The sequence below is a fragment of the Polyodon spathula genome, chromosome 9, assembly GCF_017654505.1.
Source record: "Polyodon spathula isolate WHYD16114869_AA chromosome 9, ASM1765450v1, whole genome shotgun sequence".
Classification (NCBI taxonomy): Eukaryota; Metazoa; Chordata; class Actinopteri; order Acipenseriformes; family Polyodontidae; genus Polyodon; species Polyodon spathula.
In genome coordinates, this window is record NC_054542.1 from 10,252,470 (window position 1) to 10,278,245 (window position 25,776).

The following is a 25,776-nucleotide window of genomic DNA, read 5'->3' on the forward strand; positions in this document are numbered from 1 at the left end:
AGTGCTTTGGTACTGAAGGATCTTATTGCATGACTGTGTTAGTCTGTACAGGAAACCTGCTGGGCTTAAAAGGCTCAACCTGTATGACATTAGTATAAAAACAAGGTCAGGTCAATTTGTGTGAAAGAAAGAAAAAACAAAAATAACTACTTAAAGTATGCCTTGTGTTCAAATGCTGCACATTTCCGCTATACAGGAACCTTCAATTGTAGCACATACACTTGTAGTCCAGTATGTGTTCTTACATTTGACAATTTAAAAGGTTTTTTTTTTTTTTTTTTTCCAAACCGGTCTCATAAAATTCAGCTCTTTTTTCTCATGCTGTTAAGTGATTTTTTATGATACTGGTGCACTAACTGTACTTGCAAATGCATAACTTGCTTCTATGTCAACTAATGGGCTATAAATACCTCAGTAGTGAGGTCTTGACCTGCAGTGTAAAAGGTTACACAATTTAATTCCTGGCTTGATCACATAAGGTCTGAGTCATTTGTAAAAGGTAAAATTTTAAGTATCAACGAGACAACTGTTTAGACAAAAAAGGCTAGATTTTTACTCCAAAAGTTTCTTAGCACAATTTTTCCAAAAAGGAAAAAGCACCCAATAAAGTTACTAGAAATAAACAATTTGGATTTGAGTATCTAGCCAAATATATTTAATTTAAAAAAAAATGAAATTAATATTAAATATTTTTGTCAGCTCGGATTTCTCAGATTTACTTCATTTATTTATATATGCTTCAAGTAATGCATCAACCATATGAACAGGGAAAATATTTTAAGATTATTTGGTTGGGAACTACCCATATTGCTTCAATGTGGTACCACCCTTTTACCACCATAGGCACAAATAACGTTATGTATCCACCGAGTTGCATTTCATTTCAGACTACTTGTTGCTAGGTGTGAAAGTTGAAGTTGAAAAAATGCAGAAGCTGTTTGACAAGGGTAGATTAATTTCATTCTTGAGAGCTGCAGCTGCACTCACCTTGGGCAGCCATAAACCCCATTATATTACTGTCAAGTGCTTAGCAGGATATGATTCAGTGTGAAAAAGACCCACAGTTACCAAGTGAGAATTTGCTGCTCTGCTAATTATTCTGTTATTGATTCACTAATAGCTCAGCAGCAATACATTCACAACAATCTAAAGAATTTCATTCGAATATTTCTTTCAATTGCATTCTTAGGCAACTGTTTGGACTAAAACTAGTGTAATAAACTGTAACCTTTTTGCTCCAGAGATACAATCATAAGGTCTGTGTATAAACTTAATGTGCGTTTTATAAATCCTCTCTCAAATGCCATGTACATGACACAAATATATATATTATCTATATATATATATGATACAACTATATATATATATATATATATATATATATATATATATAGCCAACATTCACCACAGAAGATGAAATGGTTGAGATCCTCCATTTTAAACTTGGCACATATCCACAGTCTGACATCTTTAACATTTTCACACTGGCTGGATTTTGTAGTTTGAAGGACAACAATTGACTGCTTTAACAAGCACTACTTGTATGTACCAGACAGCATTACACACATACATGGGCATGCAGTACAAATATTAGACAAAACTATGGGACTGGAGATCCACTGGGAGCACTAATGTTTGATGGGGGTGTCAACTTTCTAAAGCAGAGCAGCACTAACTTTTCAAACATTTCAAGGTTACAAAACACCCCACACAGTTTAAGTATTAAAAATTTGTATACCTCATCACTAACTACTCGAGTATTACATTTATTAAAAAAAATATATAAAACAAAGAAACAGTGGCTGATTCGCAGCATCACTACCAGTGTTGAACACCCTTGAAAACTGTATTTAATCAAGTTCTGACCACTTCAAGTTTCAAATGATACACCAGGGTAAAAGCAATGTGTTTCAAATCCTAGAGAAAGCATTGTTTAGGACAATCAAGAAAGGCACATACTAAAAGGCTGGTATTAGTGAACTACTTTAAAATACTGCTTCAAAAATACTGTACTTCCTGTAGGTATAATAACTTAAAGTGCCTAGACACACTCCAAAATACAACTAAAAGGCTGTGTGCTATAATGGGAATTCATTAAGAATTCAAAATACATTTTAGTTAAAGTAAATATTCATGGGTATGTTTTGCTTTCAACTTTTCTAGACTCTTCATATTTTTAGTTTTTGTGTGTTTTGTTTTTCCAGTTGCCAATATACAGTAAACTATAAATAGCCTACTATAGGTAGCTAACAAATGAAAAAAAAAAGGATAACATTATAACTTTTTTTTTTTTTTTTTTTTTTGCATTTAGACAAGTGTGCATATGGCTTTGTTAACTGGAAATAATTTATTTTAAAATAAAACATTAGCACAAAACAATCAACTATTTAGGCTACAAAAAACAAAAAGCAAAAAAATCATAGACATGTTCAGGACCTTTTCACTCTGTCTTCTTGTGCAAACACTCAAAAAAGCACTCAACACAGATATATTTCAAAAAGGGCAGTATCTGTACATTTATTCTCATGCAAAACAAAAGTCTGACTCCTCCAAGGAGTACTAAATTAAACTTCTTAACTAATAACGGACAGACCAAAAACCCCAACACTTCTACACAAGCATTTTCAGAACAGAAAATAGGAGACACTTTTTTACATAGAGAATTGTGAGGGTCTGGAATCAACTCCCCAGTAATGTTGTTGAAGCTGACACCCTGGGATCCTTCAAGAAGCTGCTTGATGAGATTTTGGGATCAATAAGCTACTAACAACCAAACGAGCAAGATGGGCCGATGGCCTCCTCTCGTTTGTAAACTTTCTTATGTTCTTCTTCTTAAACAAAGTACCCTCAAATTTCACACACAGGTCTCTCCCCAGGTCTTAGCCTTAACACAGGCAAACTAACATAATTAAGGCCTAAATTACAAGCAGGTGTCCTTAATTAAATGAATAAAACAATTAACACAACCATTTAAACCTGTGGCTGTGTTAAAACAGCCACAAAACTAGGGCTGCAGTGTGGGTACATTTTGACCTTCAAAGGTTCGGAACACATTATCAAAGGAAGGTTCGACCCTTCAGTGGTACTAATTTGCATAATTTACTGGTGACACCACCATAGCTGTTTGTTTATACTTGATTGAAAATCCTATTATTTTACAAGTAAGCCATATAAACAGAATAAAACATTAAATGTCGTTTAAAAATACATTATATAGAACAGCAATCATGTTTTCATAATTTAAATAAAAATTTAAATATATGTTGTTTATTTACACGTAATTGATACTGCTTCTGTGTAAGCTTGCATTGCATCAGCACTAACTGCAGCGGACTGAGGCAAAACAAACTTAATTTAACAGTGACCGTTCCAAGCAGATTATCAGCCACAGTCACATTTTAATAATAATAATAATGATAATAATATGAATTTACGATTGTTAAGTGACCCCAGAGATTGGATGTGCCTCCACAATACATCAACAGTCGCTTGCACAGTTTGCATTCAACTTTTTTTTTTTCCTTTTTCTGGGCATTTTACAAAAAAAATCCCAAACAGCAGAGGGGTTTCGAGACATTTCTTCTTCTTTCAATGCAGCTTACACTATACAGCGCTTTGCTGTTGAGATGGTGAATGAAGAAATTTGCCACAGGTTAACATGAGCTGGAGGGGGGAGGGACGGAGCGGGGAGGGACAGACGGTGTTCAGTTTTTTCGAAATTAAAATTGTTAGTGTTAGCGTGTATTTTGTATGTTTCAAACTCATTCTACCATGGTACTTTTCCTACTTCTTTTACACTAGTATTCAGTACATATTTTACTGAAGCAATACAACCGCTATAGGTACCGCCCCAGTGCTTTGAGATAATATACCCTGCTCCATACACGGCGGAGGCGCCACAGAGTTGCTACGTATAATGATTTGGTTGGATTTCAGCACAACAACTTTTGTTTAAGTAATATGCATTATATACATAAAAAAGATCACATTTTGCACGTGGGTGACATTTAATGTGTGATTTATAATATTGACACATTGAAAAAAAAAAATACAGAGCGTGAATGGCATCTGATGAACCTTCTAATACAGCCCTACAGAAAACACACATTCCCCATATATATATATATATTCATTGCAAAAAACACTAATGCAGCTGTTAGGGTTGAACTCATTGCCACAAAAGCAAGGAAACGTGGTGTTAGGGGGTCTAGCACTATGCTTTGACACCACATTAAAAATAATTTCCTTGCTTTGGTGAGTTCAACCCTACCTGCTGCATTAAGGTAGTTTTTTGCAATGAACTTTCTTGCTTTTTAAGGAGACTGTTTTTATTTTCATTATAAACTATGGCACTTCTGTGGAGGTGTTCCACACATGGCTGCTGCATTTTACCACATTTTATTAGACATGGTAATGCAAAGAGTGCACACTCAGCAATTCTAGCTACATAGTAAAACAGGGTTGATCATTTGTATCTACAGTTTTGAAATATTCCGGTGCATAATTGTAAGATAAGAAATTAAGTGTTTCTTAAGGTGGAATAACACTAAACATAAGCAACTTAACGTAATGCCCTTTATGTCAGTTTAAACAGGTTTTAATGGACAAGACATAAGGTTCATTTCACAAGGTGTCAACATGCCTCATGTTTTGTCCATAAAAACCTGTTTAACTATTATCTGAAACATGTATAATGCAATCTTCATTAACAGTTAAAAAATAAATAAATCGTGTACATGAAACAAATGTATACAATTGTTTTATTATTGAGAGCAAGGACTTAACGTATTGCTCATTTTTCACCAAAGTTTGAACTTTAAGTGATTCTATTAAATGTTATGTTAAACTGCAGTTACAGTGTATTTTTACTGCAGCGGGAGATGGAATTTTACTACATTGTGGTGTTAAACTGCAGTTACAATGATTATTAGTCTAGTGTTAATCAGTAGTTACAATGTGATTATATTACAGGCTACTGTTAAACTGCAGTTGCAATGTGTTTTTTACTGCTGTTTTGGTGTTAAACTGCAGTTACAAAGTGATTCTATTAAATCACTGCATCTTTCATAAATCATTCTGTATCTCCGTTGAAAATCTCACAAAAATGTTGTCTAAAAGAGGGCAACTTGCATTTTTTTGTTATGAAGGACACATTCTGCTGAGGTACCAGTGTAGCTAACAGAACAAAATAGAAGACCACTTTTAAATGTAAAGGATTTAACTGACAAAGAATGAAAACACAGTTTTGAAAGTAAAGGTAGATAATTGTCCATTTTAATCTGGAATTTTAATTCCTGAAACGTGAGACACTAATAAACCTGCTAATCAAAAATAAATAAATAAATACAAAATACTGTACAACCACTTCCTCATTTTATCAGGGGCATCAGGGTCCAGTATAAATTCTCTACTCAACCTGCTTTTTCTAATTTTTCGTATAAAAAGCAGCGCACCATTTTAATTTGTACTGCGGAGGGTAATTGCTTCTCATCAACTTCAATCTAAACTAATTTCACGAGTCTTCCTCTCTGCTTTGTTCTTAATTTTTTGTATATTGTTTGTGATGTGCAGTACAAAATAAAATAAACAGCAATTCTAAGTGCCTATGTACATTGCAGCTAAGGCATGCGCAGTTAGACAGTAAAAATGGGGAGCCGATTCCAGGACTGTGATATATCCGAATCCACAGTATAGCGAGGGGTGATATAACGAGGGGTGGGTGTATGTATATTTCTTTTTATCACTCTTCATTGAACAGAAACTAAAGCTTCACGCAGATTATTTTAAATTCACTGGATGTCTCAGAGCACTAGCATTCAAGCAGTCTATAAATTCGGTTAAAAACTGTGTCACATCAAACGAAGAAATTTTATCCGTCTAACATAATGAAACTGGAAATAATGACCCCATATGATCAGCAAGGGGGGGGGGGGGGGGGGGGGGTATCAATATTGTCCTTCTGAAGTTCTCTGCCTTTCCATTTTTTATTTTTTTTTTAAATTTCATTTGAAATACAAAACCTAAACCATTACATTAAGCAAAAATAGTGGAGAAGCAAAGCAAGAGTGGCACTTGCCCCCTCTACCCTATGGGTTAGGCACCTACAGTATGTATACAGACATATTTTACTGTTGTCCTGTGGTTGCTTTTCATAATTTGTTCTGCAATACTACTGCTTTGTATATGATGTAGAATATGCGATTGTAAACATTTAACACTAGTAAGTAGAATACTCTTTCAAATAAACTTGGTATGATTTTGAATGTGCGATCTTAAGGACAGCATTGTCGTTGATTGCGCCCGGCACCTGTTTCTTTACAAATTAAGGACTGGCAAGAAGTCCATCTATGTTGAAACATTCCTTTGACAGTTGGCCATCCCTTTTATAAACACATTCTGTAACAACCTGAAATCCCAGCAAAAACATTGGAAGATTCTGGCAGCTGTTCCCATTGAAACCAGGCCCAGATTAAAGAACTTCAAGTTCACAGGTGTGGTTTAAAAGACAGTTTGCTTTCTTCTATTATGTCTTTGTTCTCGCAGGTGGGGAAGAAGATGGTCATAAGAACATCAGATAAAAAAAATAAAAAAAAATTACAAGCGCCATTCGGCCAACATTTAATTTGTACTCACCACAGGTTCGTTAAGATTTTCAAACGTGATTAACGGTTATGTTAATTAAGAGCCACTTGGTGATCTAGAAACAATATGATTTAATTTAAAATGGATTATCAGGCTCCTTTATATATTTAGTGAGCTGCCATGTAATTCAGATTTAATCTTTGATATCCAATATCATACATGGATTAGTAAAAGTGAATCAGTGTATAGTCTATGGGCTGCAATTTAATTACATTAGCACTACAGAAAATTATGAGATTATGGTGTTATTTAAACACAAGGAAAGAAATAACTGGATTTGCTTCCAAAATAAGAAAAAATTGTATATTGTCAATTAATAGACAGTTCATTTAGCATATTGTAACAACAAGCGCGGGCGGAACAGTGTGTCTGTGGCTGAACTGTTGTTAGAGACTGTTTATGCATGTAGGACCATGTTCTGCAAGCCGGAGCATAGAGCCTGCTAACTTGCAAAGACTTGCTCGAGACTGTCTGGCGCTAGTAACTAATTGCTGGCACACAGGATTTACATGTGAGGGCAATGCACGAGGCTTAGCAAAAGAGCTCACCCTACCCAAATTAACCAGCATGGGAAAGGTGGACAAGGGACTGAAGGGTGCACTTGCCAAAGGCAGAGGAGAGGTAACCAGGCTATACTTCTGATTGGGTACAGCACTCACAATGTTTTAATTGTGTATGTCTGTGAGGCTATTTGAGAAGAGTCTGCAAGCTACTCAGAGGTTGGTGCTGTAAGGAGTGTTGCTGATTGCCGTACTGACAATGGACTGAACCTGTTTACTGTCTGTACTGCATATAAAGACCCTGCTGTTTCAAATGATATACAGCCATGTCCTTAATAAATCAGATGGTAATATGAAAGCAAAAGAAAGTTAGAAAAATGAACACAAATTATATTTTTGTTGACTGTAATAATGTAAAATGACCTGGCAATAATTTGTCATATGTTAAAATTCTGAATGCAAAGTTATAGGCAAATTCAGGAATTCAGTTTACACCACTAGTATGTTGTAGATATAGGTAAATGGACTTTTAAGGGGCAAATACAGCACTTTAACTTTTGGCAGTCTAACAGTTTAAGCATTTCCAGAGGAGGCGTACAGAGATACCCCACTGGCTTCTGGGAATCCATATTTGAGCATAATTGAAACTTGAACTTTTCCCCCAGTCACAGGGTGTATTTGTGTTTGTTCTAAAGTTCAAGCATAGAAGAACTACAACTCTTTAATTTCCTATGTGACGTCAAATAAACTTGATAGATTGACAATGCTAAATCTGCTGTTTGAAATTGTATTATAATGATTGGAGAATTCCATTCAGGCTATTGTTTAGTAAAGCGACCATAACACTGTATGTCTCGGCCTCTCTCTAATATTGTTATTCTCTATGGATTCAATTTAGTACTGTCTAAATGCAAAGCTGAAAAAGTATTGTTTAATGCTCAAATGCAAATGCACCCACATACATAAACCTGACTGACTTATAATTTAAAGCAAAATAACAACAAACCTGGTTTATATTTAAACAGTTCTGTATTGAATACATCCTTTTTTCAGTAATGTACTAGGAGGTAATATGCAGGCTACTGTAAAGAATGCAGAAATCAAATACAGTGCTAGACATGTATGCATCATACACACATATGGCTAAATCAATCATTTTAGAAGCAGTACACCATTTCTACATGTTCCTCAGGTCTGCAACTCTCAACAGTGTATTCAGCCAATAACCATGAGCTGTGATTGTGGATTGCTGTGTGAAAATTGTATTTTTTTTGTAACACTCAGATGGTGGAAAGGGGTAGAAATGTACCCCACAAATTACTCCAATTTCCTGAGTTGGACAAGGATGTTCTTGGTATCAAAATAAAGGTAAGCAAATAAGGCATAATCACATGTAAAGATAACCCTCCATCTCCAAAGAGTTAACACAGAGTTAAGATACATGTTCGTTTAAAAACGCTGATGAAGGGTTTACAGTGCTTTTTAGCGTTTCGAAGTCCTAATATGTCATTTCAATTCTTGTTCCATAATAATTCATTTTTTATTAGATTATATGGGATGTCTGTACTGGGGCGGTGATTACATAGTGAAGTGGAGACCACTTAGACCAGATTGCAAATCTGAAAAATGTATTTTTTTTTATTTATTTACTAATATTCTTTGGTATTATTGTGATGGGGGGGGGGGGGGGGGGGGTGGGGTGCTGTGTACAGTACATAGTAAAGTACGATGAACTAAGCCAAGTATGATGAGGTCAAATCAGAGAACACATCTGCAAGACAAACAATTTGTTATTTTAGTGTTATTTGGGGATTTTAGGTATTTATTGTGGTGGAGAGGTGCTTGTGTAAAAAAAGGAAAATACTATTTTTTTTTTATATTAAGCTAAGTATGCTTATGAATCTGCAGCCTTAAAAGCGCACAAAAACAAGTTTTCCCAGAACTTTGGAAAGTGATATGCTATGAAAGAAATACATCGCCCATTAAACCATGCACAAAAAACTCCCAAAAAACTATTCATACATCTCGTGGAACACATCTTTGCCATTAAAAAGCTAATGCAAAACAAACAATAGCTTGTGTGTGGAAAGTAAAGTGGAGTTATTAGTTATTATTTTACAGGAATGTAGCTTAAGTATTGTCTATGTGACCTGTGCCAGTACTACTAATACAAAATGTAATTGCACACAAATAAAATAACAAGGAAAATAATTTAAAAAATCACGCCCACAAAAATTAAAAACAATGCCAGGAAGACTGAGTTGAAATACACTGCAGCACAAGAACAAAAACATCACACAAAGGCATAAAAAAACACTAAAAACAAGCCTGACCCCTAAACAAAATCACTTCAAAATATTCTACACAATAATCACTTTCTTTGAAAAAAGAAAACATTATTATTTGTACAGTCAAGCACACTCACAAACTGAAGAAATAGCTCTGGGGAAAAAAAAATGCCTATACTTGTTATGGATACTTGTTTGTGCTTGGACTCGGGCACACCCATAATAATTACCTAAACTGCGTTGTTTATAAGCTATGTGAATGTATTCACAAACAGCAGACTATCAAAGTTGGAACTCACTGTAATTCTTTCATCTCTGTCGTCTATTGGAACGCCGTCTTTTTTCCAGGAAATGGTTGGCTCAGGGTGCCCACGAGGAGGCAGGCACTCCATTACTGCAGGTTCACCAGCTGCGACCATCACATCCGAAGGGTTCTGTCTGAAATCATCACGCAAGACTGTAGGGAGGAAGAAGAAAATAACCTTTAAAAATAAGTAAGTTAGCAGGTTAGAAATGCCGTTCTTTTGCAGTATTTTATAAATCCGTCTGATTACATGCCCAAATGGTCACTTTTTTTTTTTTTTTTTTTAATTCTTTGTGGCCATTGCATCTACATTGGTTTTCCCATCTGTGTAGATTTATTGTATTATTATTCTTTTTAAAATAAGGTAAACAGAGTTCTTTGCCCTGTTTTTAGCAACGAACCTGCACCAGAATTAAACAGGCCATTCAACCTGAACAAACCATAAATGTGTGCCAAGTTACACCTTCAACAAACAGTAAAGCAAAACAGAGTGAGCTGATTATCAAACTCTGGCTGATGTCATAAGATGTAATATATTAAGGCATCAGTTGAGCTCTGGAGGATACACAAGATACCACACTTCAAAGATCAGTACCTAAAGCCCCTTTCACACTGGCGTACTCTATCCCAGTTGCAACGTACCCGGATCAGAACCTGGTGCCATGTGGGTTTGATAAAGTAGGGTAGACCTAGGTCACAGACTCAAGTACACAAGATGCGTATCAATGCCCCGGAAGCAGTTTGTTGTGGAGGCTTCCACCCAAGCTTCTATGGATCGAATCGTCAGCCCAAACGTTGATTAGAGTAAATGTTTCTTCATCCCTGCTGCAATCTGGCCCATGCTGTGTCTCAATAAACACAAATATGGCTAAACAGAATAAAGAGAAATGTTCCTTGCAGAAGTGAAACCTTCACGCAGACGTCGCTGTTTGTTTCTTTGTCGGCTTACCAACGGCCGTCATGCATTTTGTCTCATTCAACCAAGGTCAAAGTGTGTCGACCTACAACCTGAGGTGGGTTGCTGCGACCCGGGTCAACCCGGGTACAACCCAGTTACATGGTTTCACACTATGTGGGACTGTGACCTGGGTAGCCAGAACCTGGGTAGGAGTGCCAGTATGAAGGGGGCTTTTTAGACAAGGTTTCTCGGATGTAAATTTAAGTACGGTGATTTGAGATTGAAGCCTTACTCATAGCAATGAACCAAGTAATTAGAAAATCATTATTCAATCTGAACAATGATTCCTGCAACAATGCAGCCAAAATAAGATAAGATCTACTCCTATGGTAATTGAACATAATCTTTTTATGTTCCATTTGGCTGGCAGTTAGATTCCAAAGATTTACATTGGCTAACAGAGATACATATTTGCACTACAGTCAGACTTGGAATTTACTTTGAAGTGTTTAAGCAGCAGCAGAATAGGTCCTGTAGGTTAACTCTAGAACTGCTGAGATTTCAGACTACATACAACCATCGCACCCATAAAAAGTGCGCCTCCATTTTAAAACGGCTTTGATATGAAAATGAAAAAGTTGGATACAACTTAATATTTTTATTTATGAACATCATGCATAATATTTTCAGAGCAGAAACACTGTACTTACATTGAAAATTAAACATTTTTCTTATTTTTTTCAAAAAAGAGCACATACACATAAACATGAAAAACTGTAATAAAATAACATTTACACAATAAACTTCTGTGTAAACAGGTGTAGAAAGCTGTAAGCACATATACAATTATAAAACATAAATAACTAATAGCAAAAAACTAAAATATAACACAACTTATGCAACGTAAAAACGCTTTGAGTGAAAAAGAGTTCAAAGGCTTTGTCTGTCTGTTCAGAGTTCTATTACAGCTTTCTTAGTACAATCTAAGCAGAAAACACACGTTTCAACTATACCAGAGCATTTACCACAGACTGCCTTTTCATAACTTTACAAATGCAACAGTCTCTGGCTTTTGTTTAGCATCAGTCCTGATGGTCACTGATTTGTGCAGAGAGCTTAGAACAAGCACATTTATTTTTTTTACACCTGTACACACTCAAGGTGGCACAGTCGTTCTGCCTGAGGAGTGTAGTGGAGTGTGGGGGGGCTCGCATGGCTTGATCTGTTAGTGGTAACTCTATTCAGAGGACAAGCCAATGAGAAAAAAGTAGCGTAGCTATATCACACTGTATTGTGATTTAATGTGTATACTTTGTGATAACTGCTAATAATAATAATAATAATAATAATAATAATAATAAATGTGTAGAATGACATTCATTAGTGTTTCAGCACGACAGGAGTATATAATATGTTCTTTCACAATGGATTTGACTTATTACAAAGCCCAGACTAAACTGTCGGCTATATTGTATTGATTTCAATATGCCACGTAAACTGTGGGCCTGGTGGTTGAAGAAGCAAGTTATAACTTATTTATTTTTACGATTTTGCAGCTGAAACACTATATGGGTATTTAACTCAAATATTTACTAACTCTTAAGCACGGACATGCACGAGGTATTCACACACACAGAGATATTTAAATTTGAATTGCAAAAGCCATTCAAAAAGCGGCTTATGCAGTGCTAGTGTTAATCTTTTTTTTTTTGTTGTTGTTTCTTTAAATTATATAAAATGTCTCAGGTGTGACACATTTGACAGACTATTTCTTTTTTCTCTTTTCATTACTTAACTTTTTTCGTGTATACTGGCCTATATCCACAAACAAGCAGCAATCAAGTATTTGATCTCCACTTTAAGATGACAGAAGCCCAAGCATGCTAAAGTGGTTGAAGCTGTTTTTCAGGGGTGTGGCAGCACACCAAGGCATTAAAGACTGTCTGGTATAGTCTAGATGGATTGCAAAAGAGGAATTATATGTTCAGAAACTAAGACGGGAGCTAGTTCCCATTCTGTGAAATGGCACTCTGATTTCTTAATTGCTAAAAACTGCCTCCAACAGTTACTTGGCATGGCAATTGGGTCAGTCAGCAATACCTTTGCTCACATGCTGAACCACAATTGCCACAGTCCTATTACTTGTAAGCACATTTCCAGACTGGGTTATATCATTATTTGTCTTGCCCCAATAACTGACAAGTTCAGAATAATTACCCAGTAGAACACATTGTCCAATGAACAGCTGACTCACAAAGGTGCAAATTAACAAATCTGGCACAGAAGTCAAATCCAAGAAAGTTGGGTATTGTTGAAGATTTCTCATACTTTCTAAGAGATTTCACTGCACATTAACACGTGTAGGTGTCTACAGCTCTCCTGTACCCACTGTGAGTCGGACTTCTCGTGTAATGCTAACAAACATTACGGGTATAGCTTAGAAACTTAATTTAACATGCATTAAAATTAATTTTATATGCCAAAAAAACCTAGAATATTTAAACATAATGCATAACAATTAATATTGAATTAACTTTTACTAAAACAGAAGGCTGTAAACATTTAAAGCTTTTTCTGCCTTGCTATAATGCTAAGTAGAAGAATTTATGCCTGGCAAAGTAGACTGTGACGAGATGGCTTGTGCGGTGACATCAGAACAGGAAGAAACACACAGCAAGTGAAATGAATGTGTTGCTTGCGTGTTTTAATAAATAAACAAATAAAACAGTTGAACAAAACAAAACACAGAAAACAAAATCAGCACGTTGGCCAAAACAAACAGACAACACACGGCAAACACTAAACATACAACAAGTACCATGCTGGTAGCAATTGTTATTTTTTTTTACTAGTTTTGATTCACAGCACCGCTTCAATCCCATTCTTTCTCCTAGAACACACTTTCCTTGTGTCATCCGTGATCACTCTATTTATACATCTGTGGCTGGAGTTTTAATCATTTAATCATTTTATTTCACAATCACAATCAATTCACAGCTCCAGCCACATTCCCACGTGTTTTTGCAGGGAGGATTAACTGCCTCCCTGTCACCCACTATTCCACACACATATCCCTGTGCTCATATACAAATACACACTTTACTCTGCAAGTGATTGTGCAATCCCTGTGCCTAAATACAAATATACATTTTAAATCACTGTGCAGCATAACCCACACTCCATGCACCAACACACAACATAAAACATAAAACACAAAAATACGCACAGAGGTGGTGCACCCCACCACAGGCAGACATGTTTTTGGTAACAATTTTAAATAATGGCTGCAAACTCACAAAGAATTCCGGCTGAATCCCACAGGAATAACACCTGCATATCTTATGCACTTCCTCAGAGTTAAGAAGTAATTCATTTTGAATTCAGCCCTGTTAATTCATGTGGATTTAATTATCCATATTCATTCCATGTTTCTTTATAACAAATTATGTTGATCACATGTAACAGACATGCATTCATATTCTCTTACTCGCCGACCGGGGGATTGTGATCCAGGGGGAAAGGACAACATAATGTGTTACAAAGGAACATGGAATGAATACAGGTAATTAAATCCACATGAATTAACAGGTCTCAGTTAAAAGGAATTAGTTTAGACCTCAAAGGAAGTGTGTAAGCTAGCCAGGGGTTATTCCTGTTGTACTCAGTCGTAATTCATTATGAATGTGTGGCCATTATTTTAAAGTGTTACCATGTTTTTAAAGTTAAAGTTAGAGTAACCGAACAAAAAAAAAAAAAAAAAGCAAACAAAAATGTGTTTACTCCTACAGCAAGCATAACTGTAGGCAACATTGAAGTTCAGATGTCCAGATTAAATCAGAATGACAGAAACACAAAAAGCTGCTGTGTGTGTGTTTGCAATATATATATAATATATATATATATATATATATATATATATATATACACACACACACACACAGTGGTGGCTTGCAAAGTATTCAGACCCCTGACCAATTCTCTCATATTACTGAATTACAAATGGTACATTGAAATTTCATTCTGTTCGATATTTTATTTTAAAACACTTAAACTCTAAATCAATTATTGTAAGATGACATTGGTTTTATGTTGGGAAATATTTTTAAGAAAAATAAAAAACTGAAATATCTTGCTTGCATAAGTATTCAACCCCCACACATTAATATTTGGTAGAGCCACCTTTCACTGCAATAACAGCTTTAAGTCGTTTGGGGTAAGTATGTACCAGCTTTGCACACAGTGTCGGAGTGATTTTGGCCCATTCTTCTTGGCAGATTTGCTTTAGGTTGTTCAGGTTGGTTGGATGACGCTTGTGGACCGCAATTTTCAAATAGTGCCACAGATTCTCAATGGGATTGAGATCAGGACTTTGACTGGGCCACTGTAGGACATTCTCCTTTTTGTTCTTGAGCCACTCCAATGTTGCTTTGGCCTTGTGCTTGGGATCATTGTCCTGCTGAAAGGTGAATTTCCTCCCAAGCCAGTTTTTTAGTGGACTGAAGCAGATTCTCTTTCAGTATTTTCCTGTATTTTGCTCCATCCATTTTTCCTTCAATTGTAACAAGATGCCCAGTCCCTGCTGATGAGAAGCATCCCCACAGCATGATGCTGCCACCACCATATTTTACTGCAGGGATGGTGTGTCTTGAGGCATGGGCAGTGTTAGGTTTGCGCCACATATATCACTTTGAGTTTTGGCCAAAAAGCTCTATCTTGGTCTCATCTGACCACAAAGCCTTTTCCCACATCGCAGCTGGGTCACTCTCATGCTTTCTGGCAAACTCCAGACGTGCTTTCAGATGGTACTTTTTGAGTAATGGCTTCTTTCTTGCCACCCTCCCATACAGGCCAGTCTTATGCAGAGCTCTTGATATGGTTGACTGGTGCACCATTACTCCACTCCCAGACACTGAACTCTGTAGCTCCTTCAAAGTGATTGTTGGCCTCTCTGTGGCTTCTCTCACAAGTCTCCTTCTTGTTTGAGCGCTTTCCCTAATCTTACCCTTTCCCTAATCTATGCATTTGTATTACTTTATCTCTAACTTCTGTAGAATGCTTTTGGTCTTCATTTTCCTTCAGATTCACAGCCTTACCAATGATCCTTCAACAGTGGGGTTTTTATCCAGAAAATGTAACAGCAACTTTAATGGTTCACAGATGGAGGCCAATGGTAAGGTAATTGTGTCCTCGTTAGGGCAATTTCTTTCATCGTTACAAACTGGGAGCTTCCACAGCACAGGGGTTAAATACTTATGCAAGCAAGATATTTCAGTTTTTTATTTTTCTTAAAAATATTTCCCAACATAAAACCAATGCCACCTTACAATAATTGATTCAGAGTTTCAGTGTTTTAAAATAAAATATCAAAAACAGAACAAAATTTCAATGTACTATTTGTAATTCAGTAAAATGAGAGAATTGGTCAGGGGTCTGAATACTTTTGCAAGGCACTGTGTGTGTGTGTGTGTGTGTGTGTGTGTGTGTGTGTGTGTGTGTATATATATATATCATATATCATAGGGATCTAGATGGGGCTGGGACTGTCATGAACTTTTCTGAACTTTCTCCAGTTCTCCAAGTGTGTTATTCTCTCAGTGAAAACAAACACCATGGTTGACTATTCAAAGATAACACTAATTCAAAGATTACCTATTACCAACTAGGCAACGGGCGTGAGGAGCAATCAACGCTGGACAGTTTTTTTCAAGAGAAAGGACATGTAATTAATGTATTCAGCATGTAAGCGTACATTCTTTCCTTTTTCATTTCTTTACTGTTTTCTTTTAAACATACCACAGGGGGAATTAGTGGTGGTGTAATTTACATGTGGAAACAGGTTTGTTTTGTGTACTTTTTGGAGTTGTTATGTTTGATCAAATGATTGTTTACAGATAGGTGCTCGATTGAGACTTGCTGCCTGCCTGTCTTGTGTGTGTCATATGCGAGTTACCATCGCTGGTAGTGTCACATGACCCATTTGTTTACTTTCTGTTTTGTGTTTAATAAACCCTGCACACCTGTGCAATTCCTTGTCGAAATGTATTTTGTTTTACCCTTAAGTTTTACAAGAATGAAACCATATTTCACATCTAAGCATTTGATATGCCATTAGTACAGTTAACCAGGTTATGTTTCACCGGTGCAAATTAAATGCTACAAAATTATCCTCTTATGTCCAGTTGTTGACAGATTTCGGTAACTAACCAATCACACACACACAAAAACAGCAATTAAAAAAAAAAAAAAAAAAAAAAAAGTAGCATGTGTCACAATTTCGTAGAATCCTGCATTGTATGACCTTATAAATTATAAGGTTACAACCACAAATGAGCTATTTGAAAATAAAAGCTAACTACACCATGGTACTGCTACAGTTAAAAGATTCATGGAACATGTTATACTAACTGTTTTGTTCATAAATATGTATGCTTCCACCCTGCCTTTTTCACTGCATTTTTAAATGCTGTACACTTTTGAAGAAATTAACTAAGCAGAAATAACAGAATAAAGGACATCAACCAAGATTTAAAAAAATAAAAAAATCAAATATGCTGGGTTCATTTTATTGAACAGAGACATTAGTTAGGACATCAGCAAAAAATGCGTTGCTGGGTGTGTGTGTTCGACAGAGACATTAGAGAGAGGTGTGTGAGTCTATATATATATATTATATATATATATATATATATATGATTATATATATATATATATATATAAAAAAAAAACAAAGAAACAATCGTGTGAAAGCAGTGTTCACTAGTTTAAACAGGAGAAGGCGAAGTACGCAAGGTAGTAGATAATCTATTATAAAAAGAAAACAGATAACTAAATTAATTACCTCAAGTAAGACTGTATTTCATTACTCGTATTGATAAAACAAGGACAGAGTTACTTAGATTATAGTAACGTTATAGATAGCTATTTGCCGGTTCTTTGTTTGGTAAATACTTATCTACCTATTATGTGTTCATTTTTAGCATGGGTGAAACCAGAGTTAGCATTATAACAAAATTGTCTCCGTGACAGATTAAATTAGCATTTTATAGACACTGAATAAACTTAATATCCTGTTAGGTCATTGCCTGTTAGCTTATAAAATCATCATGTTATTAACAGTTACTTCATTTTACTTTTGGCATATAAAATAAACTTCATACCTTTAAATTGTATTCACTTTGTTCTACACTGTATTTGTACTCCACTGGCTAAACAATACGATTTGCACTGTGGGTCTTACACCTATCTACATGAGTTGGTACAAACCTCAATCATCTATCGGGAAGTTCTGTAATAGCAATGGTTTCTGGCTTCATGAAAGATACCTATAAGGTACGTGTTTAAAAAAAAAAAAAAAAAAAAAAACTAATGTACGTGTTCACGCAGGTTCAGTCATATACTGCCGCATAAGGCATCAGAAAAATGCTTTTTTGGGTAGCAAAATGTTACCAAATATGTGTTAACTTCGAGCCTTGATAATATATACACTCCATATAAAAATCACTAGACAACAGTTGGGTACTGTTTAAGTGAGGCGTTTCAGAATGAGGTGCTTTCCGTCCCTGGCTCAGTCTAAAGCAGCACAACTTTTTTTCCCCAGACGGCTTTCCATAGAGATCACTAGGCATTATCTGGCATGTTTACTTTTTGCTGCCTAAAACTTTTAAATAGAGGCTCAAGAGCGATATAGACATAGACCTTAAGTCCAATTTACAACCTTTGGGCTTGTCTGGAAATGAAAGAATAATGAAGAATATTTATCTATTCCACCACACCAATTGCTTTGAGCACTTTACAGTAGGTAAAGCAGAAGGTAAAACCAACTGACAACTCAATTAAACTGTTTAAATCAGATTGCATTGACAAAGGACAGTAATGTACTACTTGAGGGATTATAAAACTTCTCAAACTTCTCAGCTGACCTACTTGTCCAATTTAAGTAGGCATGTCAAGTATTTTTTATTGTATGTAGATAATTCAGTTTCTTCAAGTAAAAAAATGTATGAAAAACTAACAAGATCAAATCCATTTAAGATCCCTGTAATTAGTTTTGCAGCTGTACTATATATAAATATATGGGTTTTCCTGAGGGACTCTGTGTTCTCATAAATTTAGGATTTCTCCCATTTCTCAAAATAATTGTTCGGTCTTCCTTTTCATGTGTCTTGAGTTTCAGCAATAAATTTGAAATGGACCGTCTATAATGTACATTTACATCTGACAATTTATTGCTCCACTGGGTTCAAAATAGTTATTTTAGATGTGAAATAATGTCTTGAAAGTAAGATTTAAGTAAAGTAAGCAACATCTCTTTTTACATATCTTGACTCATACTTCTATCTTTACTACAAAATGTTTTGTTTATTGTGATGTTAAATGTAAACTAGCATTTAACTTCAAAACACCCAATCATAAGTTCAGTGTGGGAAGGCATTAGGCAAACCTTTTGTCTACTTGACTATTATTATTATTATTATTATTATTATTATTATTATTATTATTATTATTATTGCACAAATGATGTTGCTGATTACAAGATAAAGCCCTTATGTAACTGGAGAAAAACCTCAAGTAAATGAACACTGAATTGTCCTTTTGACCTCTGCAGGAAAGATGTCAATTCAGGCAGGGAGATGCATCAATGTGACAAAAAAACACACTGAAGGGAGACTGGAAACAGTTTTTCCATTAGACCGCTATTTTGTATTATCCAGTAATGACAGTACTGTATAGAGACAGTGCCGTGATAGTACTGTATGATAAAACATGCACAGGCTGCACCCTGTAGTGCCAAATTCCTACAAGTTTACACATGTCAATAACGTTTCATTAGCTTTTTATCTCTGAATGTGGGTTAAAACCTAGTGCTGATTACGTTGAATAGTGAGCTCAACCTAATCCCCATGGGAAATTTGTCACATAACCACAACACAATTAGGCAAAACTGGCAGTTTTCTTGAGAGGTCAGGATTGAGGTGTGCTGGCACCCTACCCAACTGTAGCCAGCGCTATTGTCCCTCATCTTTCGTAAGTAGTAAATTAACAAACACCAGCAAACAGTAAATGATGTCAGTTGGCGGCAATTTGAAGAAAAACAGAAAATGATTGTTAAACGATTGTCTCTGACCCTGTCCCCCAGACCAGAAAGGCTAGGAATTAACAAGCAAACCTCCTCAGATCAAAGTAAGACATACAGAAAGAAACCTGAACCCTGATAACTGACAAATTCCTTTTTAAACCTCTAAGCATTTAATTGGGCATCAGTTGAGTGAAGATACCATGTCTGCTTATTGTAAGTTCACAACATGTACATCAGGCACGTTTGTTAGGTTTTAAGAACATAAGAATATAAGAAAGTTTACAAACGAGAGGAGGCCATTCGGCCCATCTTGCTCGTTTGGTTGTTAGTAGCTTATTGATCCCAGAATCTCATCAAGCAGCTTCTTGAAGGATCCCAGGGTGTCAGCTTCAACAACATTACTGGGGAGTTGATTCCAGACCCTCACAATTCTCTGTGTAAAAAAGTGTCTCCTATTTTCTGTTCTGAATGCCCCTTTTTCTAAACTCCATTTGTGACCCCTGGTCCTTGTTTCTTTTTTCAGGCTGAAAAAGTCCCTTGCGTCGACACTGTCAATACCTTTTAGAATTTTGAATGCTTGAATTAGGTCGCCACGTAGTCTTCTTTGTTCAAGACTGAACAGATTCAATTCTTTTAGCCTGTCTGCATATGACATGCCTTTTAAGCCCGGAATAATTCTGGTCGCTCTTCTTTGCACTCTTTCTAGAGCAGCAATATCTTTTTTATAGCGAGGTGACCAGAACTGCACACAATATTCAAGATGAGGTCTTACAAGTGCATTGTACAGTTTTAACATTACTTCCCTTGATTTAAATTCAACACTTTTCACAATGTATCCGAGTATCTTGTTAGCCTTTTTTATAGCTTCCCCACATTGCCTAGATGAAGACATTTCTGAGTCAACAAAAACTCCTAGGTCTTTTTCATAGATTCCTTCTCCAATTTCAATATCTCCCATATGATATTTATAATGTACATTATAAATACATTTTCTTTTCAGTTTTGTCAAATGGAGTATTAAATCTCCTTATTCTCCATATTTCAGAAGGGATTTTAAATACTAATCAGTTTTAGTCTTAAATGCAGGAGCCTTTTATCTCTTGTAATTCCTGTGAAACCTCCTTTTAGGTACTATGTAGATGATTTTTCCACTGTGCAAGACTGTGACTGGAATATCTGTATGCTCTCCTCTATCCAGCGGATATTACCTTAGCCCACTATTGGATCAGCAGTCTGTGAGAGCAAAGGGTTTGAACTGTCAAAATTCAATTAAACGAAGCTGAGGAGCATGACTCCCAGTATTGTATGGGTGTATGGGAAACAATCTGTCAGTATTGTACATCAAGACAGAGGGTGTAAAGCAGTCTCCCCTCATGTACACAAATGCACAATTAAAAAAAAAAAAAAAAAAAAAAAAAAACAAGCTTTATTTATTGTTAAAACAAAATGTAATCTTACAATACGTTATGGTGGTTAAATATACAGGTTTACTGGGCTAATTTCCATGTGCTCTACTAACAAACACACAAAACATTAACAACACTAAATATCTGCTGTTTGTTGCATTTATAAAGCAGCATGCTTCTGTGTATAAAAAAAGGAATTAAGGAACTGAGTGCCGATGTTCTGTAATTAAAAAGTATGGTTTTGTGTACCATTATGGTTAGGCAAAGGACAAAAATGCTCAATAGTTGAAGCCCTTTGAGTCTGCTATAACATTTATTTATTTTACCACTGCTATCAGTTTTACTAAAAGCAATTACCTGTAAAGTATATTGGATAGCTACAGTTGTTCTTGACATACCGTATCATAGTTTGTCAAGGCCACTGAAATAACCAACCGCCCCCAGTTGCCAGTTCTGCATTTCCAAACTAAAAACAAACCAGTTTTTAACACAGTAGATGCCGGTTATTAGCAGCCCTGATAAAGACAACTTTCGGTTATTATCATTTTCCCAGGAACCAATCCCACCTCATAGACTTTAATGTTAATCGAATTCTGATATTCGCAACTGCACGCCACTTACTGACAACTTTATACTAGTTGCCAGTGCTACACGGTGCACTTGCATGATTTATCCACATACTTCATGCAGGTTTTATAGTACACTGACTTCAACTGCGGCGGACTGGGGCAGAATCGTGGCTTTGAAACTGGCTATGAAGCTGCATGCAAAATTGAGATGGATTTACAGTGGAAGGTGGTACATTGTAAAAAGCAAAGACAACTGACAATTTCTTATTTTAAAAGTGTGCTCTTTAGAATTGATTGTAAGTACAAAGCATATTTTTTTATGTTTGCTTTACTCATTGTAAGCACAATTGTAGTACATTGTTGTGTAGAACTGTTTAAGCATACTCCCCTTTTTTGATTTACACACGCATTAAGTAAATAGTTCTGTTTGGGCATTTCCTGTTTCTCATGTTACATGTTTTAAATGTTAGTGTTAAAAAATTATTTCAGTGTAACATTTGTACAACTACAGTATATATCGTTGTTCCATATAAATACACTTGAAAACGGGGGCTTTTCGCTTATTGGCAACTCTGTTAATGACAACTTTTTGCTGGGAACCGATAGGTTGTTAATAAGTGGCATCTACTGTATTTCATTTTACTCTGCATAGTTAAAATCTAGATCCTGTATATATTTTGTGAATTACTGTACTTCTCAGGGGAGTTAACTTTTTACACAAACATTTATTTTAATGAGTAACTGGATATTTACAGGACTGAAAGTGCTGAGATGTCTGGTAACTGTCATGTTTACACTAAAACTACAAATTATCATCCTCCTCCAACCCCCCCGCTACTCCGCTTGCTGCATTTCCTGGAAAGATGACAAAGGATATTAGAAAACATCAGCAAACTGCTAACATCTGTTTGATTTGCAACTTGGAATCCATCATCCTGTTAGAAACGATTCAGAGATAATATACTGTCATTAGGATCTTGTGCCAGTAGCGGTTTTGCAGCCAAATCCTTCATGCGGCTGGTCTCTTCTTATAGAAAAAAAGGTGTGTTGCTTCTGTATTCAAATTATCAGCTAATTTATTTGAATTCTTCTCCTGTCAATGGACATTGGGAATATGCCTGCTTTTTAACAGTTATGAAGGTTATTTTATGTGGGTTTGGTTGTTTAATGATTGTATGACTTCTCTAAGCCTTAAATCACAGCTGTCCATTCCAGGATAACATTTCTAAAGGCCATTAACTCGAAGTCCAAACCAAATCAGGGCAAAAATGAGCCCTTGCAAACAAAGTGATTTGATTGCTGTGCTTTGGTAGTGTATGCATCTGTGTTTTGTACGTGGCTCAACACTGAGGCAATGCCTAGCTGGCAGTGCTACTTCATGCTGTTCTTGCTTTTGCTGTTCTTGAACCAGACTTTAGCTGCATGGTTCTAGTTATATTAATACACCAGTTGTACAAAAAAGGACACATTTTATCCGAAGTGCATTATGTACAGACTCTTATCTGTTCCTGCACAAAATCAGGTCTTTCACCTAAGGCACATCCCACACTTCTGTTTTTTTTTCTTTTCAATTTTACATTGCTGCTATCTTATTAGGGGGTACTGGGTCAGACTTCAAATGTTACATTAGTGCTTGTATTGCTTAGGGCTATAACATCTATTCAAAATGTGTATTAATTTGACCTGTGTTGAAACTCAAATACATTTTTAAAGCATAACACTTATTTTACACAAAGTCTGGAACCGGTAACACTGTTTTCCTGAATCTGAAGGAAAATGTAAAACAGATGCAGAAATATCAAACTGAAAATGAACGGAAATTATTCTGTAGTATGTCAATGAAAATCCAGACTGTTGCTGAAAAGGCTGAAAAATGGGGTTTGTCTGATGGAAATTAAATGGATTACTATTAACACAGTAAGCTTTTCCATCATACAAAGTCTAATTTCTGGAAAAAGGGACATTAATAAAACCTTTTGAAATGTAAGAGTATTTGCTATAAGCCTGTGTATGAACCACTGATATACCACTTGTTTGTTTTCTGTTGTTTAAAAGAGATCATGTGATAACATCCAAAGCTTGTCATTATTAGAAAAGAACAGTTTTTGCCACATACTTGTATAGTGTTCAGTTTGTCCTGTGTGCATTGGGGAAAAAAATGCTTTTGTTTCATCTTTGCTGAAGATATGCCTACTGAGCAAGATGCCACTTGCAACCCCGTATGAAAACTTGCCACTTTAAGGCTGAATAATACCTTTACCGCATTGGGAAAGCTTGAAGTAATGTGTAAAAAAAATGTGTTTTTTTTTGTTTTGTTTTGTTTTGTTTTTTTTTAATGAAATTTAACCTAGCTTAGATGAAAACTTCAAGAAGGGATACTGCATCAGCTAGACTGATTCTGACAAATTGCTTAAAATCAACGTGAATGATGCAATCAAGTACTTGCTGAACCAATTAGGATAGTCACTTGGGCATAAGAAGGCTTGAATGTAAGACTCTTGGAACTGAATACATTAAAATCTAATTTACAATCCTAGAACCATTTTAAAAGTAACCTCTCCTTTTGATTAAGTGTACGGATGTCATTAATGTAATCCTCTGGATGTTACAAGGCAGCAATCACAGCTTGCCAACATGTAGATTAATAAATGATACAGTAAAAGGTTAAATGACTAACTGCAGTAAAAAAAAACAATCTCAACAGGAAGCCTATTATTTAAGTCCAATATGAACAATGAGAAATATGAAATAAATAAGTCTGCCAGATGAGTTTTTTGTCTTATTTATTTTTAGCCTTCACAATAAGATAATTGGATTACACTGGGAAACTGTTTAATGTTCATAAATATAGAACATTTATATGCCCTCATAAAGCTCTCCATTGTAAATATTGATTGGAAAAAAAAAACAAAAAAAACACAGTGCCAATTGGACAGAAATTTTCTCTTGATTATATTTCAACCCACTTACAGTGATTTTGCCTGGAACTGCCCTCATACTTGAAGTCAGCGTATGGATTGAGTTGTATTAAGGCTGGGATTACTCTGACCTCCACAGATCACATCTTGTCAAGCTAGCTATTACATCTTGTCAAGTTGAATATCATAACATCAATAGCTGTCATGCAACGATGCCAACAAACACTGATGTACAGGATGGTAAATTGTGTAAACTGGCATTTGTCACACAACCCAAATCTGGTAAGCCCCTAGCTCAAAACAATGGCAAACAAGTTAAAGTGGTCCAAATTGGATTGAATTTCTAGTTTTGTTAAGCTCTGGGTCTTGCTTTTTTGTTTCACTAGATATTCTGAAGCCTGTACACATCTCTTCCATCATCAGATGCTGTGCTGGCAGTTGTTTTATCCCTCTTCATTGAGGTACTTTTCAAACTCATCTGTCATTCCTATGGTCTCTGCATGCTTTTTCAGTCAATGCTCAGGCAGTAAATTGGCTGTGTTTTTGCTCATCTTCAGACAGGTGACTTGCAAAGACAATGGAAAATGTAAAAAAAAAAAAAAAACACAGATGCTGGTGCTTTGTTTATAAAAACACTGAATGCTGCGGTGTTTGCAGCCAGCTTTAACTATGGCGGTATCAGGTGCAGCGTTAATGATCCAGATCCAGACCCCCCCACCACATGGCACTTTGATCTCATCAGATTCAACCAAACTTGAAATAACTCTTGATTTATTTATTTCCCCATGCCACTCTGCAGCACAGAAGCTCTGCCGTGCTTCAAGCTGAAGTCAACTACCCAGAGTCTCATAGGGATTGTGTTGCTGGCAGCAACCATCTACTGTATGCTCTGGAAGCACCGAGACACGCTCAGTAAACCAATAGACACACATTGCATAGCAATTTCAGGCTTTACTACAAGCTTAATTAGTCACACCTGAGCTTAATTAGCCATATCGTATAGGCCATGGGCTTCGGTGTAACGTGTGAACTGATATTATTACAGTACTGTTGGGCTGGTTTGAGACTAGTGTTTGGATTTAAACAGAAAATCAATTTTTTTATTTATTTTTTTTTAAAAATATAAAACAGCCAAGTACTATTAACCTAATTGAAATTGAGGTAGACAATAACAC

The 25,776-nt window shown here is 35.8% G+C and overlaps 1 protein-coding gene across 3 annotated transcripts in view; it reads right to left on the reverse strand.

The window, feature by feature from the left end:
- The window catches only part of LOC121320400 (roundabout homolog 1-like), a 389,786-nt gene that overhangs the window by 46,641 nt on the left and 317,369 nt on the right, over window positions 1–25,776 (reverse strand). For all 3 annotated transcript variants that reach the window (XM_041258686.1, XM_041258685.1, XM_041258687.1), the window contains one exon: window positions 9,730–9,887. In XM_041258686.1, the coding sequence (XP_041114620.1) occupies window positions 9,730–9,887 (158 nt within the window). The remainder of the gene's footprint in view (window positions 1–9,729; window positions 9,888–25,776) is intronic.